The sequence below is a fragment of the Coregonus clupeaformis genome, chromosome 17, assembly GCF_020615455.1.
Source record: "Coregonus clupeaformis isolate EN_2021a chromosome 17, ASM2061545v1, whole genome shotgun sequence".
NCBI lineage: Eukaryota > Metazoa > Chordata > Actinopteri > Salmoniformes > Salmonidae > Coregonus > Coregonus clupeaformis.
Genome location: NC_059208.1, coordinates 60,193,755 through 60,219,294, shown reverse-complemented (window position 1 = coordinate 60,219,294; position 25,540 = coordinate 60,193,755). Strand labels below are relative to the sequence as shown.

The 25,540-nt window shown below is 46.7% G+C and overlaps 1 protein-coding gene across 1 annotated transcript in view; it reads left to right on the top strand.

Moving 5' to 3' along the window:
* Positions 1-25,540, top strand: part of LOC121586866 (regulating synaptic membrane exocytosis protein 3-like) — an 84,601-nt gene that overhangs the window by 55,930 nt on the left and 3,131 nt on the right. The window contains exons 3-5 of the mRNA XM_045226448.1: positions 10,715-10,856; positions 12,045-12,157; positions 13,682-13,780. Coding sequence (XP_045082383.1) covers positions 10,715-10,856; positions 12,045-12,157; positions 13,682-13,780 — 354 coding nt within the window. The remainder of the gene's footprint in view (positions 1-10,714; positions 10,857-12,044; positions 12,158-13,681; positions 13,781-25,540) is intronic.

Here is a 25,540-nt window from a genome sequence, read left to right as displayed (position 1 = left end):
AATTGGTGGCTGACTAAATACTTTTTTTCCCCACTGTACAATGTCATATACACTGTATACATGTCGAATATTACCGACTACTACATTTCCCTTAAGGAATCATTTTCCCTTGCCTAAGATAATTTTTTTAGAGCGTTGCATAGAGCCCCTCAAATAGTTCTGTAGTTAAGGGCATACTTAAACTGACCGCATTTAGCAACATTACATCTTATTAAAATCTGTTCATATACACCCCCAGGAAGAATATGACACTTTTGTAAACATTTTCTGACAAGGGAGCTGTAAATATGATGCTGGGAGTCAGGAAGCAGGAAGCAGGTGGTGAGTTTAATAACAATAAAAACTAACATATAGTGCCTTGCAAAAGTATTCATCCCCCTTGGCGTTTTTCCTATTTTGTTGCATTAAAACCTGTAATTTAAATTTATTTTTATTTGGATTTCATGTAATGGACATACACAAAATAGTCCAAATTGGTGAAGTGAAATTAAATAAATAACTTATACAAAATAAATAACGGAAAAGTGGTGCATGCATATGTATTCACCCCCTTTGCTATGAAGCCCCTAAATAAGATCTGGTGCAACCAATTACCTTCAGAAGTCACATAATTAGTTAAATAAAGTCCACCTGTGTGCAATCGAAGTGTCACATGATCTGTCACATGATCTCAGTATATATACACCTGTTCTGAAAGGCCCCAGAGTCTGCAACACCACTAAGCAAGTGTCACCACCAAGCAAGCGGCACCATGAAGACCAAGGAGCTCTCCAAACAGGTCAGGGACAAAGTTGTGGAGAAATACAGATCAGGGTTGGGTTATTAAATAATATCTGAAACTTTGAACATCCCACGGAGCCCCATTAAATCCATTATTAAAAAATGGAAAGAATATGGCACCACAACAAACCTGCCAAGAGAGGGCCGCCCACCAAAACACACGGACCAGGCAAGGAGGGCATTAATCAGAGAGGCAACAAAGAGACCAAAGATAACCCTGAAGGAGCAGCAAAGCTCCACAGCAGAGATTGGAGTATCTGTCGATAGGATCACTTTAAGCCGTACACTCCACAGAGCTGGGCTTTACGGAAGAGTGGCCAGAAAAAAGTAATTGCTTAAAGAAAAAAATAAGCAAACACGTTTAGTGTTCGCCAAAAGGCATGTGGGAGACTCCCCAAACATATGGAAGAAGGTACTCTGGTCAGATGAGACTAAAATTTAGCTTTTTGGCCATCAAGGAAAACGCTATGTCTGGCGCAATCCCAACACCTCTCATCACCCGAGAACACATCGACAGGGACTGGGAAACTGGTCAGAATTGAAGAAATTATGGATGGCGCTAAATACAGGGAAATTCTTGAGGGAAACCTGTTTCAGTCTTCCAGAGATTTGAGACTGTGACGGAGGTTCACCTTCCAGCAGGACAGTGATCCTAAGCATACTGCTAAAGCAACACTTGAGCGGTTTAAGGGGAAACATTTAAATGGAATGGCCTAGTCAAAGCCCAGAACTCAATCCAATTGAGAATCTGTGGTATGACTTAAAGATTGCTGTACACCAGCGGAACCCATCCAACTTAAAGGAGCTGGAGCAGTTTGCCTTGAAGAATGGGCAAAAATCCCAGTGGCTAGATGTGCCAAGCTAATAGAGACATACCCCAAGAGACTTGCAGCTGTAATTGCTGCAAAAGGTGGGGGGGGGGGTGAATAGTAATGCACGCTCAAGTTTATTTGTCTTATTTCTTGTTTGTTTCACAATAAAACATATTTTGCATCTTCAAAGTGGTAGGCATGTTGTGTAAATCAAATTATACAAACCCCCAAAAAATCAATTTCAATTCCAGGTTGTAAGGCAACAAAATAGGAAAAATGCCAAGGGGGTGAATACTTTCGCAAGCCGCTGTATAGCGATACAAAACAAGAGTCTGGACACAGACATAATACTTCCTGAAGAGTGATGCTAGGGAGTGCTAGATAAAGGGGGATTAATCAGGCTAGTGATGAAGTCCAGGTGTGCCTCATGATGGGGAGCAGATGTGCATAATGAGCGTTGCCAGGTGTGCGTAATGATGGGTTGCCAGGACCGGTGGTTAGTAAACCGGCAACGTCAAGCGCCAGAGCGGGAGTATTGGTAACATTTACCCCCACCCCCTACGTGCTGCTCCTGCCGCAGGACGGTGCAGGCAAGGGGCACGGCCCCGAGGGCGAGGAGCGGGCCGGTCCAGACGGCGAAGGTGGAAATCTCAGATGATGTTGCGATCTAGATTGTCATCCACCGGAACCCAACACTGCTCCTTTGGCCCGTACCCCTCCCAGTCCACCAGGTACTGGAGCCGACCCCCCATGTCGTCGGGAGTCCAGGAGGGATCTGACGGCATAGGTGGTGATGTCCGGAGGTGGAGAGGAGAGAGGAGGGAGGAGAGAGGAAGGAGGTGGAGAGGAGGGAGGAGAGAGGAGGTAGGTGGAGAGGATGGAGGAGAGAGGAGGCGGAGGGGTGTTGTGGGGGACGGCATCAGCCAGGGGACCAGGAACCACCGGCCTGAAGAGGGAAACCTGAAAAGAGGGTGAGATCCGGTAGTTAGTGGGGAGCTGTAATCTATATGTCACCTCACTGACTCTCCGGAGGACCTTGAATGGTCCCACAAACCAGGGGGCTCAGCTTTTTTACAGGACAGGCGAAGTGGGAGGTTCCTGGTGGAGAGCAAGACGCGATCACCAGGATGGAACATGGGAGCCTCACAGTGGTGACGACCCACCTACTGGCGGCGGATGGCGCGCTGGAGCCTCACATGGGCATCGTTCCAAACCTCTTCTGCGTGTCTGAACCACTCGTCCACCGCAGGAGCTTAGGTCTGGCTCGGGATCCACAAAGCCAAGGCTGGCTGATAACCCAGAACACACTGGAAGGGAGTCAGCCCGGTGGAGGAGTTAAGCAATGAATTCCGGGCGTACTCTGCCCAGGGAAGGAACCGGGCCCACTCCCCCTGCTGGACCAGGCAGTGACTCCTCAGGAACCTCCCCAGCTCCTGGTTCACCCTCTCCACCTGCCCGTTGGACTGGAAACCAGGAAGGGAAGCCACCCAGTGAAATGGAAACCAGGAAGGGTTTGGCGGAAAACGATGATGAAGGAATACTCATGCCTACCTTGAGGGATGGAGGATCACAGGGCCGTCCCTCTGCCCCAGTGGACAATAGGGAAACAGCCCCAGCTGTCTCTGCTGTTGTCGCTCTGCCGCGGAGAGGAGTGTGACCCCTATCTCCATAGGTTCAGTCTCTGCCTCAGGACGGCCAAAGGAGGAGGGTGAGGGGAGAGGAGGGCGTCGGCGCTCCCGAAGTAGGTTGTCCAGGTGGAGGGCCATCGCGATGAGTGCGTCCAGGGAAAGGTTGTCGTCCCGGCACGCCAACTAAGTCTGGATCTCCTCGCAGCAGTCCTCTTCGGAATAGGGTGCAGAGTGCTGGCTCATTCCATCCGCTGGAGGCTGCCACCGTCCGGAAGGTGAGGGCGTACTCCGCAGCGGTCTGGGCACCCTGCCGGAGTTGGAGTAGTCGCTCACCTCCGGCGCTGCCCTCCAGTGGATGGTCGAAGACCGCCCTGAACACAGCTATGAACCTGTAGTAGGAACCCAGCTCTTCCTCTCCTCTCTGCCAGATGGTCGTAGCCCACTCCAACGTTCTCCCGTCAGTAGGGAAATGACCGTGGCAACCTTGGACCTCTCGGTGGTGGGGGGCTCCCGGCTTATGGGTGAAATATAGGGATCACTGGAGTAGGGAAGCCACGGCATTTGGATGGAGTCCCGTCATACTTGTCTGGGAGGGACAATTGGGCATCGCTGACCTGGGCGGTCTGCTGGGTAGGATGGGGGACTGGCTCGCTGGGACGACCCGTGGTAGAAGGCCCTCCGCTCATTGAAGGTGAATCCTCGGGTGTCGAGCCGGTGGACCTCATCCATAGCTGCACCCTGTTGCTGATCGGGGTGTTGGAGGAGTAGGTTTCCTGTTCGTCGATCGTCTGAGAGAAGTCTTTCTCGTCTGCTGCTTCCATATTTTGAGGCCATATTCTGTAATGATGACGTTGGGAGTCAAGAAGCAGGTGCAGATGGTGAATTTAATAATAATAATAATAATAACGAACATAGAGTGATACAAAACAAGAGAGCATCTGGACATGAACACAGACATAATACTGCCCGAAGAGTGATGCTAGGGAGTGCTAGATAAAGGGGGATTAATCAGGCTAGTGATGAAGTCCAGGTGTGTGTAATGAGGGTTGCCAGGTGTGCATAATGATGGGTTGCCAGGACGGTATTTAATAAACCGGCGACGTCGAGCGCCGGAGCGGGGGAGCGGGAGTAGACGTGACACGAGCACTTAGATATGGTCATTTTCACGTTTTCATAAATTCTTAGAATTACGTATACTAAGACATTTGGCAAATTCTTTAGCAATATAGAGTGGGAAAGCGGCTGTGTGTTTGGACAATTAACTGCAGTAAATAAAACCTCATAAAAACATCTGTCTTGTCCAGGACCAGAGTCTACGCAGACCAGTGCACCGTAGCCAATCAGAGCTACAGTAGGCCTTTATTTGCCACATGGGCCTGCCATCATTCACTTTGAACTGGACTGTGTGTTTACAGGCAGTTGCAACAGTGCGACTATAGATCATTAGAACACATTGGCCAAAAGCCACAAAATACACCTACATGGATTTCTGCAAATATGTCAATACTACTTGGGAGTCTTCTTACATTTGGGAACTTTAGGTAGGCTCTCTCCCTCAGATGCATATCAACAACAAAAAGATCAACAACTAATGCAAGCCAGAGAAAGATGACCTAAAATCAAACGAAGGAACATTAGATTAACCCTCTCAAACTTTTTCAGTTAGTTAGCCGTCAAAATTGCACTGATAAACGGAATTGTAGCCTACTCATCCTTCTGCAGCTTGCTTTCCAACAATGCATGCTTGTCCCAACCAAGCACCCAAAGCTAACTGGCTAAAGCTGGCTAGCTTGCTACACTACCAGTCAAAAGTTTGGACACACCTACTCATTCAAGGGTTTTTCTTTATTTTTACTATTTTCTACATTGTAGAATAATAGTGAAGACATCAAAACTATGAAATAACACATGGAATCATGTAGTAACCAAAAAAGTGTTAAACAAATCAAAATATATTTGAGATTTGAGATTCTTCAAATAGCCACCCTTTGCCTTGATGACAGCTTTGTACACTCTTGGCAGTCTCTCAACCAGCTTCACCTGGAATACTTTTCCAACTGTAGCTTTGTCAACTATGTGTATGTTTTCTATACCTGTTCACTCCTCCCTCTGCTGCCTCAGGTGGCCAGACTGGATGTTGTCTGGTTATGGCTTCCTGCTGTCTCAGGTGGGGGAGTTTGTGTCTGTATTTGAGGGCCAGGGTTGTCATGGCAGCGGGGGGCTTGTGGTTTTTCTGAGCATGTTGCTTGCGAGAGATATTCAGGCTTATAATAGATATACAGCAGTGCCTCTGATCCTCCACTGCTGTCTCCTCTCTCTCTCTCTCTCTATCTCTCTCTCTCTCTCTCTCTCTCTCTCTCTCTCTCTCTCTCTCTCTCTCTCTCTCTCTCTCTCTCTCTCTCTCTCTCTCTCTCTCTCTGTCTCTCTCTCTCTCTCTCTCTCTCTGTCTCTCTGTCTCTCTCTCTCTCTCTCTCTCTCTCTCTCTCTCTCTCTCTCTCTCTCTCTCTCTCTCCCTTAATTGTTAACTTTAATCTATAATTTTGTATTTCTTTCTTTCTTTCTTTCTTTCTTTCTTTCTTTCTTTCTTTCTTTCTTTCTTTCTTTCTTTCTTTCTTTCTTTCTCTCTTTCTTTCTGTTTCCTCCAAGCGCATTCTCTCTCTCTCTCTCTCTCTCTCTCTCTCTCTCTCTCTCTCTGTCTCCTCTCTCTCTCTCTCTCTCTCTCTCTCTCTCTCTCTCTCTCTCTCTCTCTCTCTCTCTCTCTCTCTCTCTCTCTCTCTCTCTCTCTCTCTCTCTCTCTCTCTCCCTTAATTGTTAACTTTAATCTATAATTTTGTATTTCTTTCTTTCTTTCTTTCTTTCTTTCTTTCTTTCTTTCTTTCTTTCTTTCTTTCTTTCTTTCTTTCTTTCTTTCTTTCTTTCTTTCTTTCTTTCTTTCTTTCTTTCTTTCTTTCTTTCTTTCTTTCTTTCTTTCTTTCTTTCTTTCTTTCTTTCTCTCTTTCTTTCTGTTTCCTCCAAGCGCATTCTCTCTCTCTCTCTCTCTCTCTCTCTCTCTCTCTCTCTCTCTCTCTCTCTCTCTCTCTCTCTCTCTCTCTCTGTCTCTGTCTGTCTCTCTCTCTCTCATCATTGGATGTTGTTAGGGGCTGGTATCTGCTCATCACCATGGTGATGATGATGATGGCCTGAGTGTTGCTGGTTGTCATGGTTATAATAATGGGCTGGGTTGTGATCTTAGACCAGAGTCTATAGTGATGCAACACTGATATACCAGACCTAGAACCTGTAGAATCACAAGTGGAGCTGTTGGAGGCTGTACCAGAGAACCAACAGCATTTACAGTAGGCCTGCATCACAATATTACTACCCTATTAGGTTTTGTTCCATCACCATTACATCAAGGTGTATCCATGTCAAGGTGTATCCATGTCAAGGTGCATCCATGTCAAGGTGTATCCATGTCAAGGTGTATCCATGTCAAGGTGCATCCATGTCAAGGTGTATCCATGTCAAGGTCTATCCATGTCAAGATGTATCCATGTCAAGGTGTATCCATGTCAAGGTGCATCCATGTAGGGGTATACAGTAGATACTTAACAACTCCCCCTGTCTCCCCCCCCAAGCCTCCCATACTCTGTCTCCCCCCTAGCCTCCCATACTCTGTCTCCCCCTAGCCTCCCATACTCTGTCTCCCCCCTAGCCTCCCATACTCTGTCTCCCCCCTAGCCTCCCATACTCTGTCTCCCCCCTAGCCTCCCATACTCTGTCTCCCCCCTAGCCTCCCATACGCTGTCTCCCCCCTAGCCTCCCATACTTTGTCTCCCCCCTAGCCTCCCATACTCTGTCTCCCCCCTAGCCTCCCATACTCTGTCTCCCCCTTAGCCTCCCATACGCTGTCTCCCCCCTAGCCTCCCATACTCTGTCTCCCCCCTAGCCTCCCATACTCTGTCTCCCCCTTAGCCTCCCATATTCTGTCTCCCCCCTAGCCTCCCATACTCTGTCTGGTGGAGAAGAGAGAGGAGAGAGGAGGGAGGTGGAGAGGAGGGAGGTGGAGAGGAGGGAGGTGGAGAGGAGGGAGGAGAGAGGAGGGAGGAGAGAGGAGGGAGGAGAGAGGAGGGAGGTGGAGAGGAGGAGGAGAGAGGAGGGAGATGAGAGGAGGGAGGTGGAGAGGAGGGAGGAGAGAGGAGGGAGGAGAGAGGAGGGGAGGGGGAGAGGAGGGAGGTGGAGAGGAGGGAGGAGAGGAGGGAGGAGAGAGGAGGGAGGGAGAGGAGGGAGGAGAGTAGAGGGAGGTGGAGAGGAGGGAGGAGAGAGGAGGGAGATGAGAGGAGGGAGGAGAGAGGAGGTAGGTGGGGGGAGGGAGGTGGAGAGGAGGGAGGTGGAGAGGAGGGAGGAGAGAGGAGGGGAAGTGGAGAAAAGGGAGGAGAGAGGAGGGAGGAGAGAGGAGGTAGGAGAGAGGAGAGAGGAGGGAGGTGGAGAGGAGGGAGGAGAGAGGAGGGAGGTGGAGAGGAGGGAGGAGAGAGGACAGAGGAGAGAGGAAGGAGGTGGAGAGGAAGGAGGAGGGAGGAGAGAGGAGGTAGGTGGGGGGGAGGGAGGTGGAGAGGAGGGAGGTGGAGAGGAGGGAGGAGAGAGGAGGGAAGTGGAGAAAAGGGAGGAGAGAGGAGGGAGGAGAGAGGAGGTAGGAGAGAGGAGAGAGGAGGGAGGTGGAGAGGAGGGAGGAGAGAGGAGGGAGGTGGAGAGGAGGGAGGAGAGAGGACAGAGGAGAGAGGAAGGAGGTGGAGAGGAGGGAGGAGAGAGGAGGGAGGAGAGAGGAGGTAGGAGAGAGGAGGGAGATGGAGAGGAGGGAGGAGAGAGGAGGGAGGAGAGAGGACAGAGGAGAGAGGAAGGAGGGGGAGAGGAGGGAGGAGGGAGGAGAGAGGAGGGAGGGAGAGGAGGGAGGTAGGAGAGAGGAGGGAGGGAGGAGGGAGGAGAGAGAGGGAGGAGAGAGGAGGGAGGTGGAGAGGAGGGAGGAGAGAGGAGGGAGGAGAGAGGAGGGATGAGAGAGAGGAGGGAGGAGAGAGGAGGGAGGTGGAGAGGAGGGAGGAGGGAGGAGAGAGGAGGGAGGTGGAGAGGAGGGAGGTGGAGAGGAGGGAGGAGAGAGAGGAGGAGAGAGGAGGGAGGAGAGAGGAGGGAGATGAGAGGAGGGAGGAGAGAGGAGGGAGATGGAGAGGAGGGAGGAGAGAGGAGGGAGGAGAGAGGACAGAGGAGAGAGGAAGGAGGTGGAGAGGAGGGAGGAGGGAGGAGAGAGGAGGGAGGAGAGAGGAGGTAGGAGAGAGGAGGGAGATGGAGAGGAGGGAGGAGGGAGGAGAGAGGAGGGAGGTGGAGAGGAGGGAGGTGGAGAGGAGGGAGGAGAGAGGAGGGAGGAGGGAGAGAGAGGGAGGGAGGAGGAGGGAGGTGGAGAGGAGGGAGGAGAGAGGAGGGAGGAGAGAGGAGGGAGGAGAGAGGAGGGAGGAGAGAGGAGGGAGGTGGAGAGGAGGGAGGAGGGAGGAGAGAGGAGGGAGGTGGAGAGGAGGGAGGTGGAGAGGAGGGAGGAGAGAGGAGGGAGGAGAGAAGAGGGAGGAGAGAGGAGGGAGATGAGAGGAGGGAGGTGGAGAGGAGGGAGGAGAGAGGAGGGAGGAGGGAGGAGGGAGGAGAGAGGAGGGAGGTGGAGAGGAGGGAGGAGAGAGGAGGTAGGAGAGAGGAGAGAGGAGGGAGGTGGAGAGGAGGGAGGAGAGAGGAGGGAGGAGAGAGGAAGGAGGTGGAGAGGAGGGAGGAGGGAGGAGAGAGGAGGGAGGAGAGAGGAAGGAGGTGGAGAGGAGAGGAGGGAGGAGAGAGGAGGGAGGTGAGAGGAGGGAGGAGAGAGGAGGGAGGAGAGAGGAGGTAGGTGGAGAGGATGGAGGAGAGAGTAGGGAGGAGAGAGGAGGGGCGTGAGAGGAGGGAGGTGGAGAGGAGGGAGGAGAGAGGAGGGAGGTGGAGAGGAGGGAGGAGAGAGGAGGGAGGTGGAGAGGAGGGAGGAGAGAGGAGGGAGGAGAGAGGAGGGAGGTGGAGAGGAGGGAGGAGATAGGAGGGAGGAGGGAGGAGAGAGGAGGGAGGTGGAGAGGAGGGAGGTGGAGAGGAGGGAGCAGAGAGGAGAGAGGAGAGAAGAGGGAGGAGAGAGGAGGGAGGTGGAGAGGAGGGAGGAGAGAGGAGGGAGGTGGAGAGGAGGGATGAGAGAGGAGGGAGGAGAGAGGAGGGAGGTGGAGAGGAGGGAGGAGGGAGGTGGAGAGGAGGGAGGTGGAGAGGAGGGAGGTGGAGAGGAGGGAGGAGAGAGGAGGGAGGAGAGAAGAGGGAGGAGAGAGGAGGGAGGGGAGTAGCGTAAATACTTTCTCCTTACACTCGTCCTTTATTCCCTCCCTCCTTCCTCATGCATCGATCCTTTCCATTGCTGATTTGCTCTAGTGTGTGTGTGTGTGAGAGAGAGAGAGAGAGAGAGAGAGAGAGAGAGAGAGAGAGAGAGAGAGAGAGAGAGAGAGAGAGAGAGAGAGAGAGAGAGAGAGAGAGAGAGAGAGAGAGAGAGAGAGAGAGATAGAGACTTTGTGGGGAAAGACAGTGTGTGTGTGGAGGACAGGCCTTTAGTGGTTGCTATGGGAACCTGTAGTGTGAATGCTTGAGCGCACCTACTACTAAACAAACTGTGTTGACAGATCTCTGTGTCAGCAGGCTTACCTGTCAACCGAACCACCGTGTGTGTGTTTATCCCTAATAACCCTAATGCAGTGTCTCTGGACCTGTGTAGCCTACAACCGACGCAAAATAGTAAGGCTTTATATTATGCTGAACTAAAATATAAACACAACATGTAAAGTGTTGGTCCCGTGTTTTATGAGCTGAAATAAAAGGTCGCAGAAATATTCCGTACGCACAAAAAGCTTATTTCTTTCAAATGTTGTGCACAAATTTGTTTACATCCCTGCTAGTGAGCATTTCTCCTTTGCCAAGATAATCCATCCACCTGACAGGTGTGGCATATCAAGAAACGGATTAAACAGCATGATTATTAAACAGTATTTCTGTCTGTAATAAAGCCCTTTTGTAGGGAAAATCTCATTCTGATTGACTGGGCCTGGCTCACCAGTGGGTTGGCCTGACTGCCAAGTGGGTGGTCCTATGCCCTCCCAGGCCCACCCATGGCTGCGCCCCTTCCCAGTCATGTGAAATCCATAGATTAGGGCCTAATTTTTTTTTTTATATTGACTTATTTCCTTATATGAACTGTAAATCAGTAAAAGCCTTATCGGAAGAATTGTGGGAGTGTTTATGTAATTTAAGTTTAAGAAATATAATCGGAACAGCAGGTGACATGGGCTTTTTTGACAGATTCTTTAAACCTTGACTCGTTGTCAGATACAGTCCTTCGATACGAGATACTAGAAGTCTTCAGAACGTTCTTGAGCGGTCCTTTAACCCCTAACCTTTAAACTCTAACCCCTGACCTCTTATCTCCAGAAGAACGAGCGAAGAAGCTGCGCAGTACGATCCGGCGGAGCACGGAGACGGGCATCGCTGTGGAGATGAGGAACCGAGTCACGCGACAGGGCAGCAAGGAGTCCACCGACGGCAGCACCAACTCCAACAGCTCCGACGGAACGTACGTTACTAACTAATACTACCTTAATACTACACTATACTACATTATACTACATTACACTATTCTATGTCAGCAAGTAGTCCACTGACGGCAGCACCAACAGCTCTGACGCAACGTATGTTACTCATATACTACTAGTTATGTAACTGTTTTATGTACTGCCTGTACCCAACGGCCCACCTCTGTACCCAACGGCCCACCTCTGTACCCAACGGCCCACCTCTATACCCAACGGCCCACCTCTGTACCCAACGGCCCACCTCTGTACCCAACGGCCCACCTCTGTACCCAACGGCCCACCTCTATACCCAACGGCCCACCTCTATACCCAACGGCCCACCTCTGTACCCAACGGCCCACCTCTATACCCAACGGCCCACCTCTATACCCAACGGCCCACCTCTGTACCCAACGGCCCACCTCTATACCCAACGGCCCACCTCTGTACCCAACGGCCCACCTCTGTACCCAACGGCCCACCTCTGTACCCAACGGCCCACCTCTGTACCCAACGGCCCACCTCTGTACCCAACGGCCCACCTCTGTACCCAACGGCCCACCTCTGTACCCAACGGCCCACCTCTGTACCCAACGGCCCACCTCTGTACCCAACGGCCCACCTCTATACCCAACGGCCCACCTCTGTACCCAACGGCCCACCTCTATACCCAACGGCCCACCTCTGTACCCACCCAACGGCCCACCTCTATACCCACCCAACGGCCCACCTCTATACCCAACGGCCCACCTCTATACCCAACGGCCCACCTCTGTACCCAACGGCCCACCTCTGTACCCAACGGCCCACCTCTGTACCCAACAGCCCACCTCTGTACCCAACAGCCCACCTCTGTACCCAACGGCCCACCTCTGTACCCAACGGCCCACCTCTGTACCAAACGGCCCACCTCTGTACCCAACGGCCCACCTCTGTACCACTAGAGCTATGGTTCAGTCCATGTTGTAGCCCTCACTGTTTCCTGCTACACTACTGCTACTTGTCATTAAACGGCCATCCATCCATCTATCCATCACTCATTCTCTCTCTCTCTCTCTCTCTCTCTCTCTCTCTCTCTCTCTCTCTCTTTCTCTCTCTCTCTCTCTCTCTCTCTCTCTCTCTCTCTCTCTCTCTCTCTCTCTCTCTCTCTCTCTCTCTCTCTCGCTCTCTCTCTTTCTTTCTCTCTCTAGGTTTATCTTCCCCCCTACTCGTATGGGTCCAGAGAGCCAGTTTAGTGATTTCCTGGATGGACTAGGCCCCGCCCAGATCGTAGGCCGACAGACACTAGCCACACCCTCCATGGGTAAGTCAGATCATTGGAGTCTCTCTGTCTGAAAACAGCTTCTGTGATGTGATAATATATGCCATTATGCCTTTACTATAGTGTATATATCTCCTCCCCCCTCTGTGTTTGCTGATCATAAAATACCAGATGGTGTATGAATATGGGGATGGCTCCACATTAGATAGCAGACGGTGTATGAATATGGGGATGGCCCCACATTAGATAGCAGACGGTGTATGAATATGGGGAGGGCCCCACATTAGATACCAGACGGTGTATGAATATGGGGATGGCTCCACATTAGATAGCAGACGGTGTATGAATATGGGGATGGCCCCACATTAGATAGCAGACGGTGTATGAATATGGGGATGGCCCCACATTAGATAGCAGACGGTGTATGAATATGGGGATGGCCCCACATTAGATACCAGACGGTGTATGAATATGGGGATGGCCCCACATTAGATACCAGACGGTGTATGAATAGGGGGAGGGCCCCACATTAGATACCAGACGGTGTATGAATATGGGGATGGCCCCACATTAGATACCAGACGGTGTATGAATATGGGGATGGCTCCACATTAGATACCAGACGGTGTATGAATATGGGGATGGCCCCACATTAGATACCAGACGGTGTATGAATATGGGGATGGCTCCACATTAAATACCAGATGGTGTATGAATATGGGGATGGCTCCACATTAGATACCAGACGGTGTATGAATATGGGGATGGCTCCACATTAGATACCAGACGGTGTATGAATATGGGGATGGCTCCACATTAGATACCAGACGGTGTATGAATATGGGGATGGCTCCACATTAGATACCAGACGGTGTATGAATATGGGGATGGCCCCACATTAGATACCAGACGGTGTATGAATATGGGGATGGCCCCACATTAGATACCAGACGGTGTATGAATATGGGGATGGCTCCACATTAGATACCAGACGGTGTATGAATATCGGGATGGCTCCACATATCCTTCCAGATGTTTTTTTTTTTTAATGAATTAAAAGGTAAATAAATATAAGTATTCTATGTCTAAATCACTTGGTAAATCAGTGAGGACAGTGGAACAGACGTTATAACAGACTGGAAGCGTTCTGTCTCTCCCTACTGATCAACACTGGTACTGCAGGCTGAGACTACACTTTCTGATCAGATACTGCATCATAACAGGGCCAGAATAATAATATAATAATAATATGCCATTTAGCAGACGCTTTTATCCAAAGCGACTTACAGTCATGCGTGCATACATTTTTTGTGTATGGGTGGTCCCGGGGATCGAACCCACTACCTTGGCGTTACAAGCGCCGTGCTCTACCAGCTGAGCTACAGAGGACCACAAAAAAAGAATGTGACCTGATCTGACCTGGAGAAAGGGGGCCCAGTTCTGGCCTATAACTAGGCCCAGAGCTTTTCCTGGCCAGGTTACATGCTAAGTAAAATCATCTGTCCCCTAAACATGAGGAGTGTATGTAAAGTGTGTGTGTAACAAGTGTGTGTTTTCCAACTGTAGGTGACATCCATGTGGGTATGGTGGACAGAGGCCAGCTAGAGGTGGAGGTCAACCGGGCCAGAGGACTGACCCCTAAACCAGGGTCAAAGAACATCCCAGGTACAATACAAACCTACATAACTTTATTGTTCATCCCAGGCACAATACAAACCTACATAACTTTATTGTTCATCCCAGGCACAATACAAACCTACATAACTTTATTGTTCATCCCAGGTACAATACAAACCTACATAACTTTATTGTTCATCCCAGGTACAATACAAACCTACATAACTTTATTGTTCATCCCAGGTACAATACAAACCTGCATAACTTTATTGTTCATCCCAGGTACAATACAAACCTACATAACTGTATTGTTCATCCCAGGTACAATACAAACCTACATAACTTTATTGTTCATCCCAGGTACAATACAAACCTGCATAACTTTATTGTTCATCCCAGGTACAATACAAACCTACATAACTTTATTGTTCATCCCAGGTATAATACAAACCTACATAACTTTATTGTTCATCCCAGGTACAATACAAACCTACATAACTTTATTGTTCATCCCAGGTTTAATACAAACCTACATAACTTTATTGTTCATCCCAGGTACAATACAAACCTACATAACTTTATTGTTCATCCCAGGTACAAAACAAACCTACATTCCTTTATTGTTCATCACAGGTACAATACAAACCTACATAACTTTATTGTTCATCCCAGGTACAATACAAACCTACATAACTTGATTATAAAGAAAGGAGGACCAAGGCTCTTCATATAATTAATTTAAATGCCTTTATTTGTATGACATGTTCAATGGAACAAAGATTTTAAAACTCTGACACGTTTCGGCTACAATAATACAATGTTATATTTTTTAACAAAGCATTTACCGATCAACCCTGACTGAAGAGGGAGTGGTTACAGAATACACAATACTATACATTCAGAAGTGAAATAGATATGTTATCAAAATACACATTAAGGTTAAAATTATTAGCACTATTAGAAAAGCCAAAGTAGTTGTAGCCTTGAATAGGAGGGCAAAATGGTGAGAGATAAAAAATTTTTAGTACACTAGATCACAGCAAACACGGATCACAAGCAGTCCAAACATAGCAGAGGACAATAAGGCAATGTGTCCACTAGATGGCAGCAAAGGGACCTCTCACGACCCTACAGGAATGTTGAGAAATCCATATCTTTATTTAAACCAGAGTACTTAGTGGCTCTGTAGTTTGAAAATCCCAAAACGTTCCCTTTGGTTTAGCTGTTTAAGACATGATCAATACCCCGGAACATGATCAATACCCGTAGCTTGTAGGGAGGAAGGGTCACCATGGTGTAAGGACTTGTAGTGCCTTGCCATGGGGTAGTCTTCATTGCCTACCCGCATGGCGTACTTGTGTTCCGCTAAGCGGTCTGGAAGGCATCTCTTTGTCTGACCAACACCTCGCACTGTGGACATTCCAATCTGTAGGTGACATGAGTGCTTTTACTGTTAATAAAATGCTTGACTTGATACCCATGTTAGAAGCTGTGTCAACAAAATACTTTTTATGTGCAATATTTCTGCGATGGTTGCACTTGTATCATTTGAAAGAGCCCCTGGGTTTGTGGTCTAGCCAAGTCTTTTGAGAGTCACCAGGAAGGTACATTCTACAATTTAGGGGTTCAACAAGTGTTCTTCTAAGATCCTCAAAGTTCTTCGAAGAACCTTAGGGTTCTTGCACTCTGAGAAATAAAGGTTCCTGGAGGATCCTTTAGGGGTTCTTCAAATTGAAACTTTGGGGGAACCCCTATAAGTTCTTCAAAGAAACCCTTTTAATGGATAATCAAATAACCTTTTGAAGAACCTTTTGGGGTTAATATTTGAAGTACTCCAGGTTTCTGTTATATTCATCAGAGGTGTAGGGAGGGTGAAGTCTGTGAATCCAAAAAATAGTAATTATACAGATGTTTAACAAAACATGCACACGACAGCATTCATACCTTGGTTTTTGTGGTAAATGAAAAAAAATGAACTGTTTTGATAATGGTTTTCATACACATACAGTGGGGAGAACAAGTATTTGATACACTGCCGATTTTGCAGGTTTTCCTACTTACAAAGCCTGTAGAGGTCTGTAATTTTTATCATAGGTACACTTCATCTGTGAGAGACGGAATCTAAAACAAAAATCTAGAAAATCACATTGTATGATTTTTAAGTAATTAATTTGTATTTTATTGCATGACATAAGTATTTAATACATCAGAAAAGCAGAACTTGGGGAATTGGAGGGACGCCATGTGCGACTGACGTGTTTTCCGTTTGCTCCCGTGGTATTTTTAAAATTTATGTGAATTTTGCAGCAAAACCGTATTTATTTTCATATATTATTTTGGTGATCCCTTCCCGTAAAAACCAAGACTACTTTACTTCCAAATATCAGCATGTCGACGAAACATAAGGCCAAAAACATGACTTTGAGAAAACCCGGCCTACAAGACACACTCTCATCACCGCCCTCCCCTGAGCCTGACGACCCGGGGGACTGATACTCTACCCGGAGGGGCGGCAGCCTGGCGGCGCTGAAGTGAACATTCTCGAGGCCATCAAACTACTACGCTCTGAGATAGTTGAAATGAAAACGGAGGTGGTTGCTACGATTGAGGCCCGAATAAAGGAGGTTTCTGATACTTTAAAAGCAGATCTAACCATCCTGCGGAACGAGACGGTGCCGGCAATCGCATCACTCAAAACAACAATGGAGTCGCACACTACAACGATTGCAGCACTGGAGACCTTCGCTACAAATGTCTCCGACTTAACTACATCCCTGGAGGCTGACGTGAAACGCCTAGCTGCGGACTTGAAAAAGGTGAAGGAGAGCTGTGTAAGTTTGGAGGGATTCTCTCGCCGCAATAACCTGAGACTGGTATCAGTCCCAGAGTCAGCGGAAATGCCTCGCGCCACGGATTTCGTTTCTGGGCTGCTGAAGGATGTTCTAGCCTTGGATGAAAAGCCCCTGATTGATCGTGCCCACCGGTCGCTGCGCCCAAAGCCCCGGGATGGGGAGAGGCCCCGTGACATAATTCTTCGAGTGCACTTTTTCCATGAGAAGATGGAGATTCTCCGACGAGCCCGCAATACCACTCTAAGCTTTCAAGGACAGAGCTTCTCCATCTACCAGGACTACTCCCCCACTGTTTCCAGGCAGCGCGCAGCTTTCGGACAGGCCAAACGACTACTTCGGGACCATCCAGGTGTGAAGTATGGACTGCGATTCCCGGCCCGTTTATGGCTATCTCATGATGGTAAAGACTACACATTTGAATCTCCGGATGAGGCTCTCTCTCACATTCAACGTCACATCAAGAAGTCTTGAACTTGCTCATAGTTCAGCATTGCTAGCGAACTGTGGATAGTAAGTAACCCACCTGTGGTACAACTATGTTTAGCTACAACATGCTAATTTTGTATAGTTGGGGGGTTGGCGTACCCATTCAGGCTTATTTGATGTGATCTAATGTTTTGATCATCTAGTGTGCTTGCCTTACAAGCATTCAGTCATTTTAATCTCATTGTATTGCGGTTTTACTATACTCCTGTGTTTTCTAGGCTGTCTTGCTCACCTATTCAGTTTGTTTACATAGTGTCTCAGTGACTCAAAATATTCTTGGTTATTTGCTTACTGCATCCGTTTGCATTGACCCAGTAAACAGTAAATGCTTCCCGAGGCGACACGTTTTTTTGGGGGTCTTCACTTAAATTTTAAGGCTCAGAGCGTCATTTATGCCCAGCAAGCGTTAAACGTTGCGCACACGTAGTTTTTTTGGTCTTGGTTGTAAGTTGTCTCAGCATTCAACTAGACAACTATTATAATAATAATTTATTATCTTTTTTGATTGTCTTACTACGATTTCCTTACTTCAAATTAGGTTTTCGGCTGAGAGCCGTTACACATTCTATTTATTTTCTTTATTTTCTCTCTCAAATGCCTGTTATAAGACTGGGAATATAATTATAATTATATACATCTACAAGTGGTGCTTTTGTAATTTCGTCTGCACAAGGGATTCACCTTAATTTCTTTTATTTAAAAAATGATTATCTCTTTTTGCTGTTTGATCCACTAACAAAACACGACTTTAAAGAGCGGGACTGTGGGTTTAGGTTTAAGACCGCACTCTCACAGACATACTGTGCGAAGAGAACATGCTCTATTTAGGCTTGTACCTCGTTTGGGGAGGTACTGTCTGGGATGGGGGGGGGGGGGGGGGGGGAGGGGTTGAATTGTTCAGTTCTAATGTTGTCATTCTGTCTTTTTTGTTTTTTTTTCGGTACTTTTTCTCAACATCTACCACCGTACATTATTACTCTGAGACAAGTTATTCTGGGGTTTCTGGGCGCTCATTGCTTTTCCATTCTATGCTCTAATGACGGGGTTGTATAACGGGAATGCCCAGAGGGGCCGAAACAATGCGATCAAATACATTTCGTGGAACACCAAAGGGGTTAATAACCCAGTGAAACGTAAGAGGGTGTTGACACACTTAAAGGGTTTGAATGCAAATGTTGCATTTCTACAAGAGACTCACTTGAGGACTGGTGAGCACTTTAGGATGCGTAGGGACTGGGTTGGTCAAGTGTTCCACTCTAACTTTCATAGTAAATCAAGAGGGGCTGCCATTTTGGTTGATAAAGTCACTCCCTTTGTAGCTTCTGAGGTTATCGCTGATCCTAAGGGACGATACGTCATAGTAACCGTAAACTGTTTTCTACCCCTCTTGTTTTGGCTAGTGTTTATGCTCCCAATTGGGATGACACAAGTTTCATTTCTTCCTTTTTGTCTGCTATACCCAATTTAGATTCTCATTTATTGATTTTAGGGGGGATTTCAACTGCAAAATGTCCCCAGTTCTTGACAAGTCCTCACGAACAACTACAGGCCCATCTAAATGTGCCCTACTTATTCAAGCCTTTCTTCAGAAATATGCCATGTTTGAGGCCTGGCGTTTCCTACATCCTACAGATAGACAGTATTCCTTTTATTCTCATGTTCATCAAACATACTCCCGGATTGATTACTTCTTTTTGGACAAAAAACTTTTGCCTAACCTTCGGCAGTGTACTTACAAGAGTATTGTTATTTCGGACCATTCACCATTAGTGCTTGAACTAGAGTTTCCCCAGCGACCTCCTATGTGTTATCAATGGCGTCTTAACCCCATTTTACTCTCAGATAAGGAGTTTGTCAATTTCATTTCTTCTGAAATCACCTTATTCCTAGAAACTAATTCAACACCAGGTATGTCCTGCTCTACCATATGGGAGTCTCTCAAAGCATACCTACGTGGCCAAATTATTTCTTATACAGCCAACCAAAACAGAGTTCGCTCTCAGCGACTTCGGGACCTGAGCGAATCCATAGCCACATTGGATGAGAAGTATGCCACGGTTCCTTCCTCTGATCTGCATAAAGAGCGCCAACTACTCCAATCTGAATTTGATGAGCTTTCTACCAGGCAAGCTGAACAGCTACTCTTGCGAGCTCGGTACAGAGTGTATGAACAAGGCGACAAGGCCAGTAAACTCCTTGCACATCAGATCCGTAAATCTGAGGCCTCACGTTTAATCCCACAAATAAGGACCCCGTCTGGTGCCACCACAGTTATACATAAAGAGATCAATGATCAATTCAAACAATTTTATTCTGCGCTATACACCTCTGAATCCCCTCAAGACCCTTTGCTGATTGATTCCTTCTTTAATGGCCTGAATATGCCTTCAATTGATACAGACACCCATGACTATCTAGAAGAAGAATTTACACCTGAGGAGATTGCAACAGCAGTGTCCGCAATGAAAAGAGGTAAATCACCGGGTCCGGATGGTTTTCCAACCGAATTTTACAGGACGTTTTCTGGTCTGCTTTGCCCGTTCTTGTCTCGACTATTTGCAGAGTGCCTTAATACCTCAAAGCTACCGCCTAGTCTTTATCAAGCTTCAATTTCATTACTATTAAAGAAAAACAAAGACCCTCTGGAATGTGGATCCTTTCGCCCAATCTCGCTTTTAAACTGTGATTACAAATTTTTTTTTCTTTTAGCCATCCGTATGGAAGGCTCGCTGCATCAAGTAATACACTCTGACCAGACTGGCTTTGTGAGAAATAGGCATTTATTTTTCAATATTAGGCGCCTTATGAATATACTGTACTCCCCTGCGTCGGAGGACCCAGAGGTGGTGGTCTCACTTGATGCAGAAAAAGCGTTTGACCGCGTTGAGTGGGATTACCTAACAGCCACCCTTTATAGATTTGGCTTTGGCCCCAAATTCATTGCGTGGATAAAGATTCTTTATTTTTCCCCCATGGCTTCGGTACGGACTAACAACTTGTCCTCTGACTATTTTCCCTTGCACCGCGGATCCAGACAGGGCTGTCCACTCTCCCCCCTTGTTGTTTGCTTTGGCAATCGAACCTCTCGCCATTGCATTACGCTCTAATGATGCCATTCAAGGAATAATCCGGACGGGCTCAGAGCAGAAAGTCTCGCTATATGCGGATGACCTCCTTTTGTTTATCTCTAACCCTGATACCTCATTGCCACGCGCCTTATCTGTTCTTAAAAGGTTTGGATCAATCTCAGGGTACAAGCTGAATCTAGGCAAGAGTGAGCTTTTTCCTGTAAACAAGGCTGCTTTAAAGTGCTCTTTTACAAGCTCTCAGTTTAGGATTGTCCGGGATCAATTCACCTACTTGGGAGTTAAAGTGACAAGGAAATATTCAAATCTGTTTCAGGAAAACTTGGTTGCTCTAGCAGACAGTTTGAAACAATCTTTTGCTTTTTGGAATGCGCTACCTCTTTCTCTTATCGGAAGGATTAATGTCATTAAAATGAGTGTGTTGCCCAAATTTCTATATTTATTTCAATGTCTACCCATTTTTATTCCAAAATCTTTTTTTATTTCACTGGATCAAACATTCATGCATTTTATTTGGGATGGCAAGGTACCACGGATTGGTAGAAAACATTTACAGAAGCCTAAGTCATTGGGGGTTTAGCTCTACCAAATTTTCAGACATACTATTGGGCTGCAAATTTCAGAGCCCTTCTGTACTGGCTGCAGACTGATCCTACTGGCCCTAGACCAATCTGGGTCCAGATGGAGTCTGAATCGTGTAAACCTGCTGCACTTTCTTCTGTGTTGTGCTCGTCTCTCCCAGTGTCCCTAGGCAAAAGGTGTGTCAACCCAATTGTAAAGCAGTCTCTTAAAATTTGGAATCAGTTCCGCTTAGCCTTTGGCCTCCGAGGCTTTTCTCTATCAGGCCCAATCAATCAGAACATTTTATTTCCTCCATCTTTGAATGATGGGGCTTTTGACATCTGGCACTCACTAGGCCTCTCCTCACTAGCCCAATTATTCTTTGATGATACATTTGCCTCTTTTGCTCAGCTACAGGAAAGGTTCAACCTCCCCCCAATCCCACTTTTTCTGCTATCTCCAGACTAGGAACTTTGTCAGAGCTAACACACCTGAATTTCCCCATAGGCCTGTGAATACAGCTATAGAGAGCATCCTGGAGCTGAACAAGCTTCCTAGGGGCGCAATTTCAGATGTATATACAATCATTCATGACTTACAGAACCCTTCTTTGGTGCCTTTAAAGACTCGATGGGAAAAGGATTTGGGGGAGGAACTTGGGGAAGACACCTGGGAATCTGTGCTGCGCAGGGTGCATTCGTCCTCTTTTAGCACTAGACACAGCCTCATTCAATTCAAGGTGGTTCACCGTATCCACTGGTCTGGGGCCAGACTTGGAAGAATATTCTCTGATTTTGATCCTACCTGTGTCAGATGTAAAATTGAACCGGCCACACTGTTGCATATGTTCTGGGGCTGTCATAAACTGTCAGGTTTCTGGGAATTAATATTTAAATGTTTCTCTGATATATATAACACTGTTATAGATCCCTCTCCCCTTACAGCCCTTTTTGGAGTACTGCCCATAAGCACCCCCTGTCAAGAATCCAGTCGGACACTGTTGCTTATACAACTCTTTTAGCTAGACGGCTAATACTACAGAACTGGAAGATGGCAGCTCCCCCATCTTATAAATATTGGGTGAGAGATGTGTTGTGCTCTCTGAAACTAGAAAAAAATTAAATTCAATTCACGTGGGAACCCCAAACTGTTTAATGAGGCTTGGGCTCCATTCCGGTCTTACTTTAAACAGTCCATCCTCGGATAGCATTCCTATTAAAACCAAAATAAGTCTGTATTTGACCCCCTGTGACTTAGGGGTTGGATGAGCATTTCTCTGTGTTTTTTTCTGGGGTGGGGGTGGGGGGCATTAAGGTTGATGTGCTTATTGATTGTGACCTGCGGATGCCTTGTTCATCTCGCCCGGGCAGAGACTAAGGTGTGAGCTTGTTTTTCCCAGTTATTTTTATTTTTTAATTCTGTTCACGCCTACATAAAATTATCAATATTCATTTTTTATTTTAAAGCATTGTAACTTTTTATTTTTGGTCCAGTGGATGATTGGTCTGTGGCCTTGACTGTCTGTGAGTGGTTGCATTTCTCCACCCCATCCCTTAACTGTTTACAGGAACAATGGTGAGGTGTTTGCTCTGTCCCTATACTATAGATTGCCCTTTAACCTTTTGTAGCCTTCTGCCTGGTGTGTTTAACTTGTCTAAAGTATGGTATCTTTAAAGTTATTATTATTATTATTATTATTTTTTATTATTTTTTTATTTTTTTTATTTTATATATGTATTATTTGTACTTTTGTCTAGTTGAGTATATTATTTATATTGCTTTGTCTTGTCTGTGTGTGTGTAAAACTTAATAAACAGAGTTCTCAAAAAAAAAAAGAAAAGCAGAACTTAATATTTGGTACAGAAACATTTGTTTGCAATTACAGAGATCATACGTTTCCTGTAGGTCTTGACCAGGTTTGCACACACTGCAGCAGGGATTTTGGCCCACTCCTCCATACAGACCTTCTCCAGATCCTTCAGGTTTCGGGGCTGTCGCTGGGCAATACGGACTTTCAGCTCCCTCCAAAAATGTTCTATTGGGTTCAGGTCTGGAGACTGGCTAGGCCACTCCAGGACCTTGAGATGCTTCTTACGGAGCCACTCCTTAGTTGCCCTGGCTGTGTGTTTCGGGTCTTTGTCATGCTGGAAGACCCAGCCATGACCCATCTTCAATGCTCTTACTGAGGGAAGGAGGTTGTTGGCCAAGATCTCGCGATACATGGCCCCATCCATCCTCCTCTCAATGCGGTGCAGTCGTCCTGTCCCCTTTGCAGAAAAGCATTCCCAAAGAATGATGTTTCCACCTCCATGCTTCACGGTTGGGATGGTGTTCTTGGGGTTGTACTCATCCTTCTTCTTCCTCCAAACACGGCGAGTGGAGTTTAGACCAAAAAGCTATATTTTTGTCTCATCAGACCACATGACCTTCTCCCATTCCTCCTCTGGATCATCCAGATGGTCATTGGCAAACTTCAGACGGGCCTGGACATGCGCTGGCTTGAGCAGGGGGACCTTGCGTGCGCTGCAGGATTTTAATCCATGACGGCGTAGTGTGTTACTAATGTTTTTCTTTGAGACTGTGGTCCCAGCTCTCTTCAGGTCATTGACCAGGTCCTGTCGTGTAGTGCTGGGCTGATCATTCCTCATGATCATTGATGCCCCACGAGGTGAGATCTTGCATGGGGCCCCAGACCGAGGGTGATTGACCGTCATCTTGAATTTCTTCCATTTTCTAATAATTGCGCCAACAGTTGTTGCCTTCTCACCAAGCTGCTTGCCTATTGTCCTGTAGCCCATCCCAGCCTTGTGCAGGTCTACAATTTTATCCCTGATGCCCTTACACAGCTCTCTGGTCTTGGCCATTGTGGAGAGGTTTGAGTCTGTTTGATTTAGTGTGTGGACAGGTGTCTTTTATACAGGTAACAAGTTCAAACAGGTGCAGTTAATACAGGTAATGAGTGGAGAACAGGAGGGCTTTTTAAAGAAAAACTAACAGGTCTGTGAGAGCCGGAATTCTTACTGGTTGGTAGGTGATCAAATACTTATGTCATGCAATAAAATGCAAATTAATTAATTAAAAATCATACAATGTGATTTTCTGGATTTCTGTTTTAGATTCCGTCTCTCACAGCTGAAGTGTACCTATGATAAAAATTACAGACCTTTACATGCTTTGTATGTAGGAAAACCTGCAAAAACGGCAGTGTATCAAATACTTGTTCTCCCCACTGTACCTTGTCCATAATGTAGAGGCCTATGGGATTTCCATAGAAGGGAGGAAGATGGTACATGTGATCTGCATAACATACCAAAACCAATTGACATACCTTTGTATGCCTCCTCGTCTGTATACCTGCAGACACAAACACAAAAGTGAGCAGTTCAGTCATCTGCACCCAATACAGCAAGCCTTCAGCATATTCTTATAGCCTACATAATCTTACCTCTTTGTTGATTGTTGAACTAAGGAGGTTCCTCGATGAACCCCACCTCCTATGGGGTTCTTGGAAGAACCTTTTGGGGGGCAATTTTCAGTGCCAAGAACCCTAAGGATCTTCGATTAAATTTGAGGATCTTAGAAGAACCATTGTTGAACCCCTAATTTTTAAAGTGTGGCACTGAAAATTACCCCCAAAAGGTTCTTCCAAGAACCACGGAGCAGGTGAGGTTAATCGAGGAACCTCCTTAGTTGGTGGGGGTTCTTGCAGGAACCTAACTGCCCAACATAAACATTTGGATTTGAAAGGACAGCAGGTGCAGAAACTTAACGAAACATTTTAAGATCTCCTCAATTTAAGGTGAGATTTGTCCCTTGTATGATCTAAATTGATATTGTTTTATGATGATACCATCTATCTTTTCATATTTGTGCAAATCTTTCTAAAACAGAAAATGGACACAATTCAATGGATATCAATCAACAAAGAGGTAAGACTATGTAGGCTATAAGAAGATCACCATCTTCCTCCCTTCTATGGAAATCCCACAGGCCTCTACATTATGGAAATCCCACAGGCCTCTACATTATGGACATCCCACAGGCCTCTACATTATGGAAATCCCACAGGCCTCTACATTATGGACATCCCACAGGCCTCTACATTATGGAAATCCCACAGGCCTCTACATTATGGAAATCCCACAGGCCTCTACATTATGGAAATCCCACAGGCCTCTACATTATGGAAATCCCACAGGCCTCTACATTATGGAAATCCCACAGGCCTCTACATTATGGAAATCCCACAGGCCTCTACATTATGGAAATCCCACAGGCCTCTACATTATGGAAATCCCACAGGCCTCTAAATTATGGAAATCCCACAGGCCTCTACATTATGGAAATCCCACAGGCCTCTACATTATGGAAATCCCACAGGCCTCTACATTATGGAAATCCCACAGGCCTCTACATTATGGAAATCCCACAGGCCTCTACATTATGGAAATCCCACAGGCCTCTACATTATGGAAATCCCACAGGCCTCTACATTATGGAAATCCCACAGGCCTCTACATTATGGACAAGGTATGTGTATGAAAACCATTAACAAAACAGTTCATTTTTTTCATTTCTTTTTCATTAACCACAAAGTTAAACCAAGGTATGAATGCTGTTGTGTGCATGTTTTGTTAAACACCTGTACAATTAATTTTTTTGGGATTCACAGACTTCACCCTCCCTACACCTCTGATGAATATAACAGGAAACCTGTTCGATCACCATGCACTGCAAAATCATTCTGGCTATGGATACGGAGAACATCAACACATTAACATCAACACGCCAGAGGATATACCCATTGGACCTGCTGGGAGTTT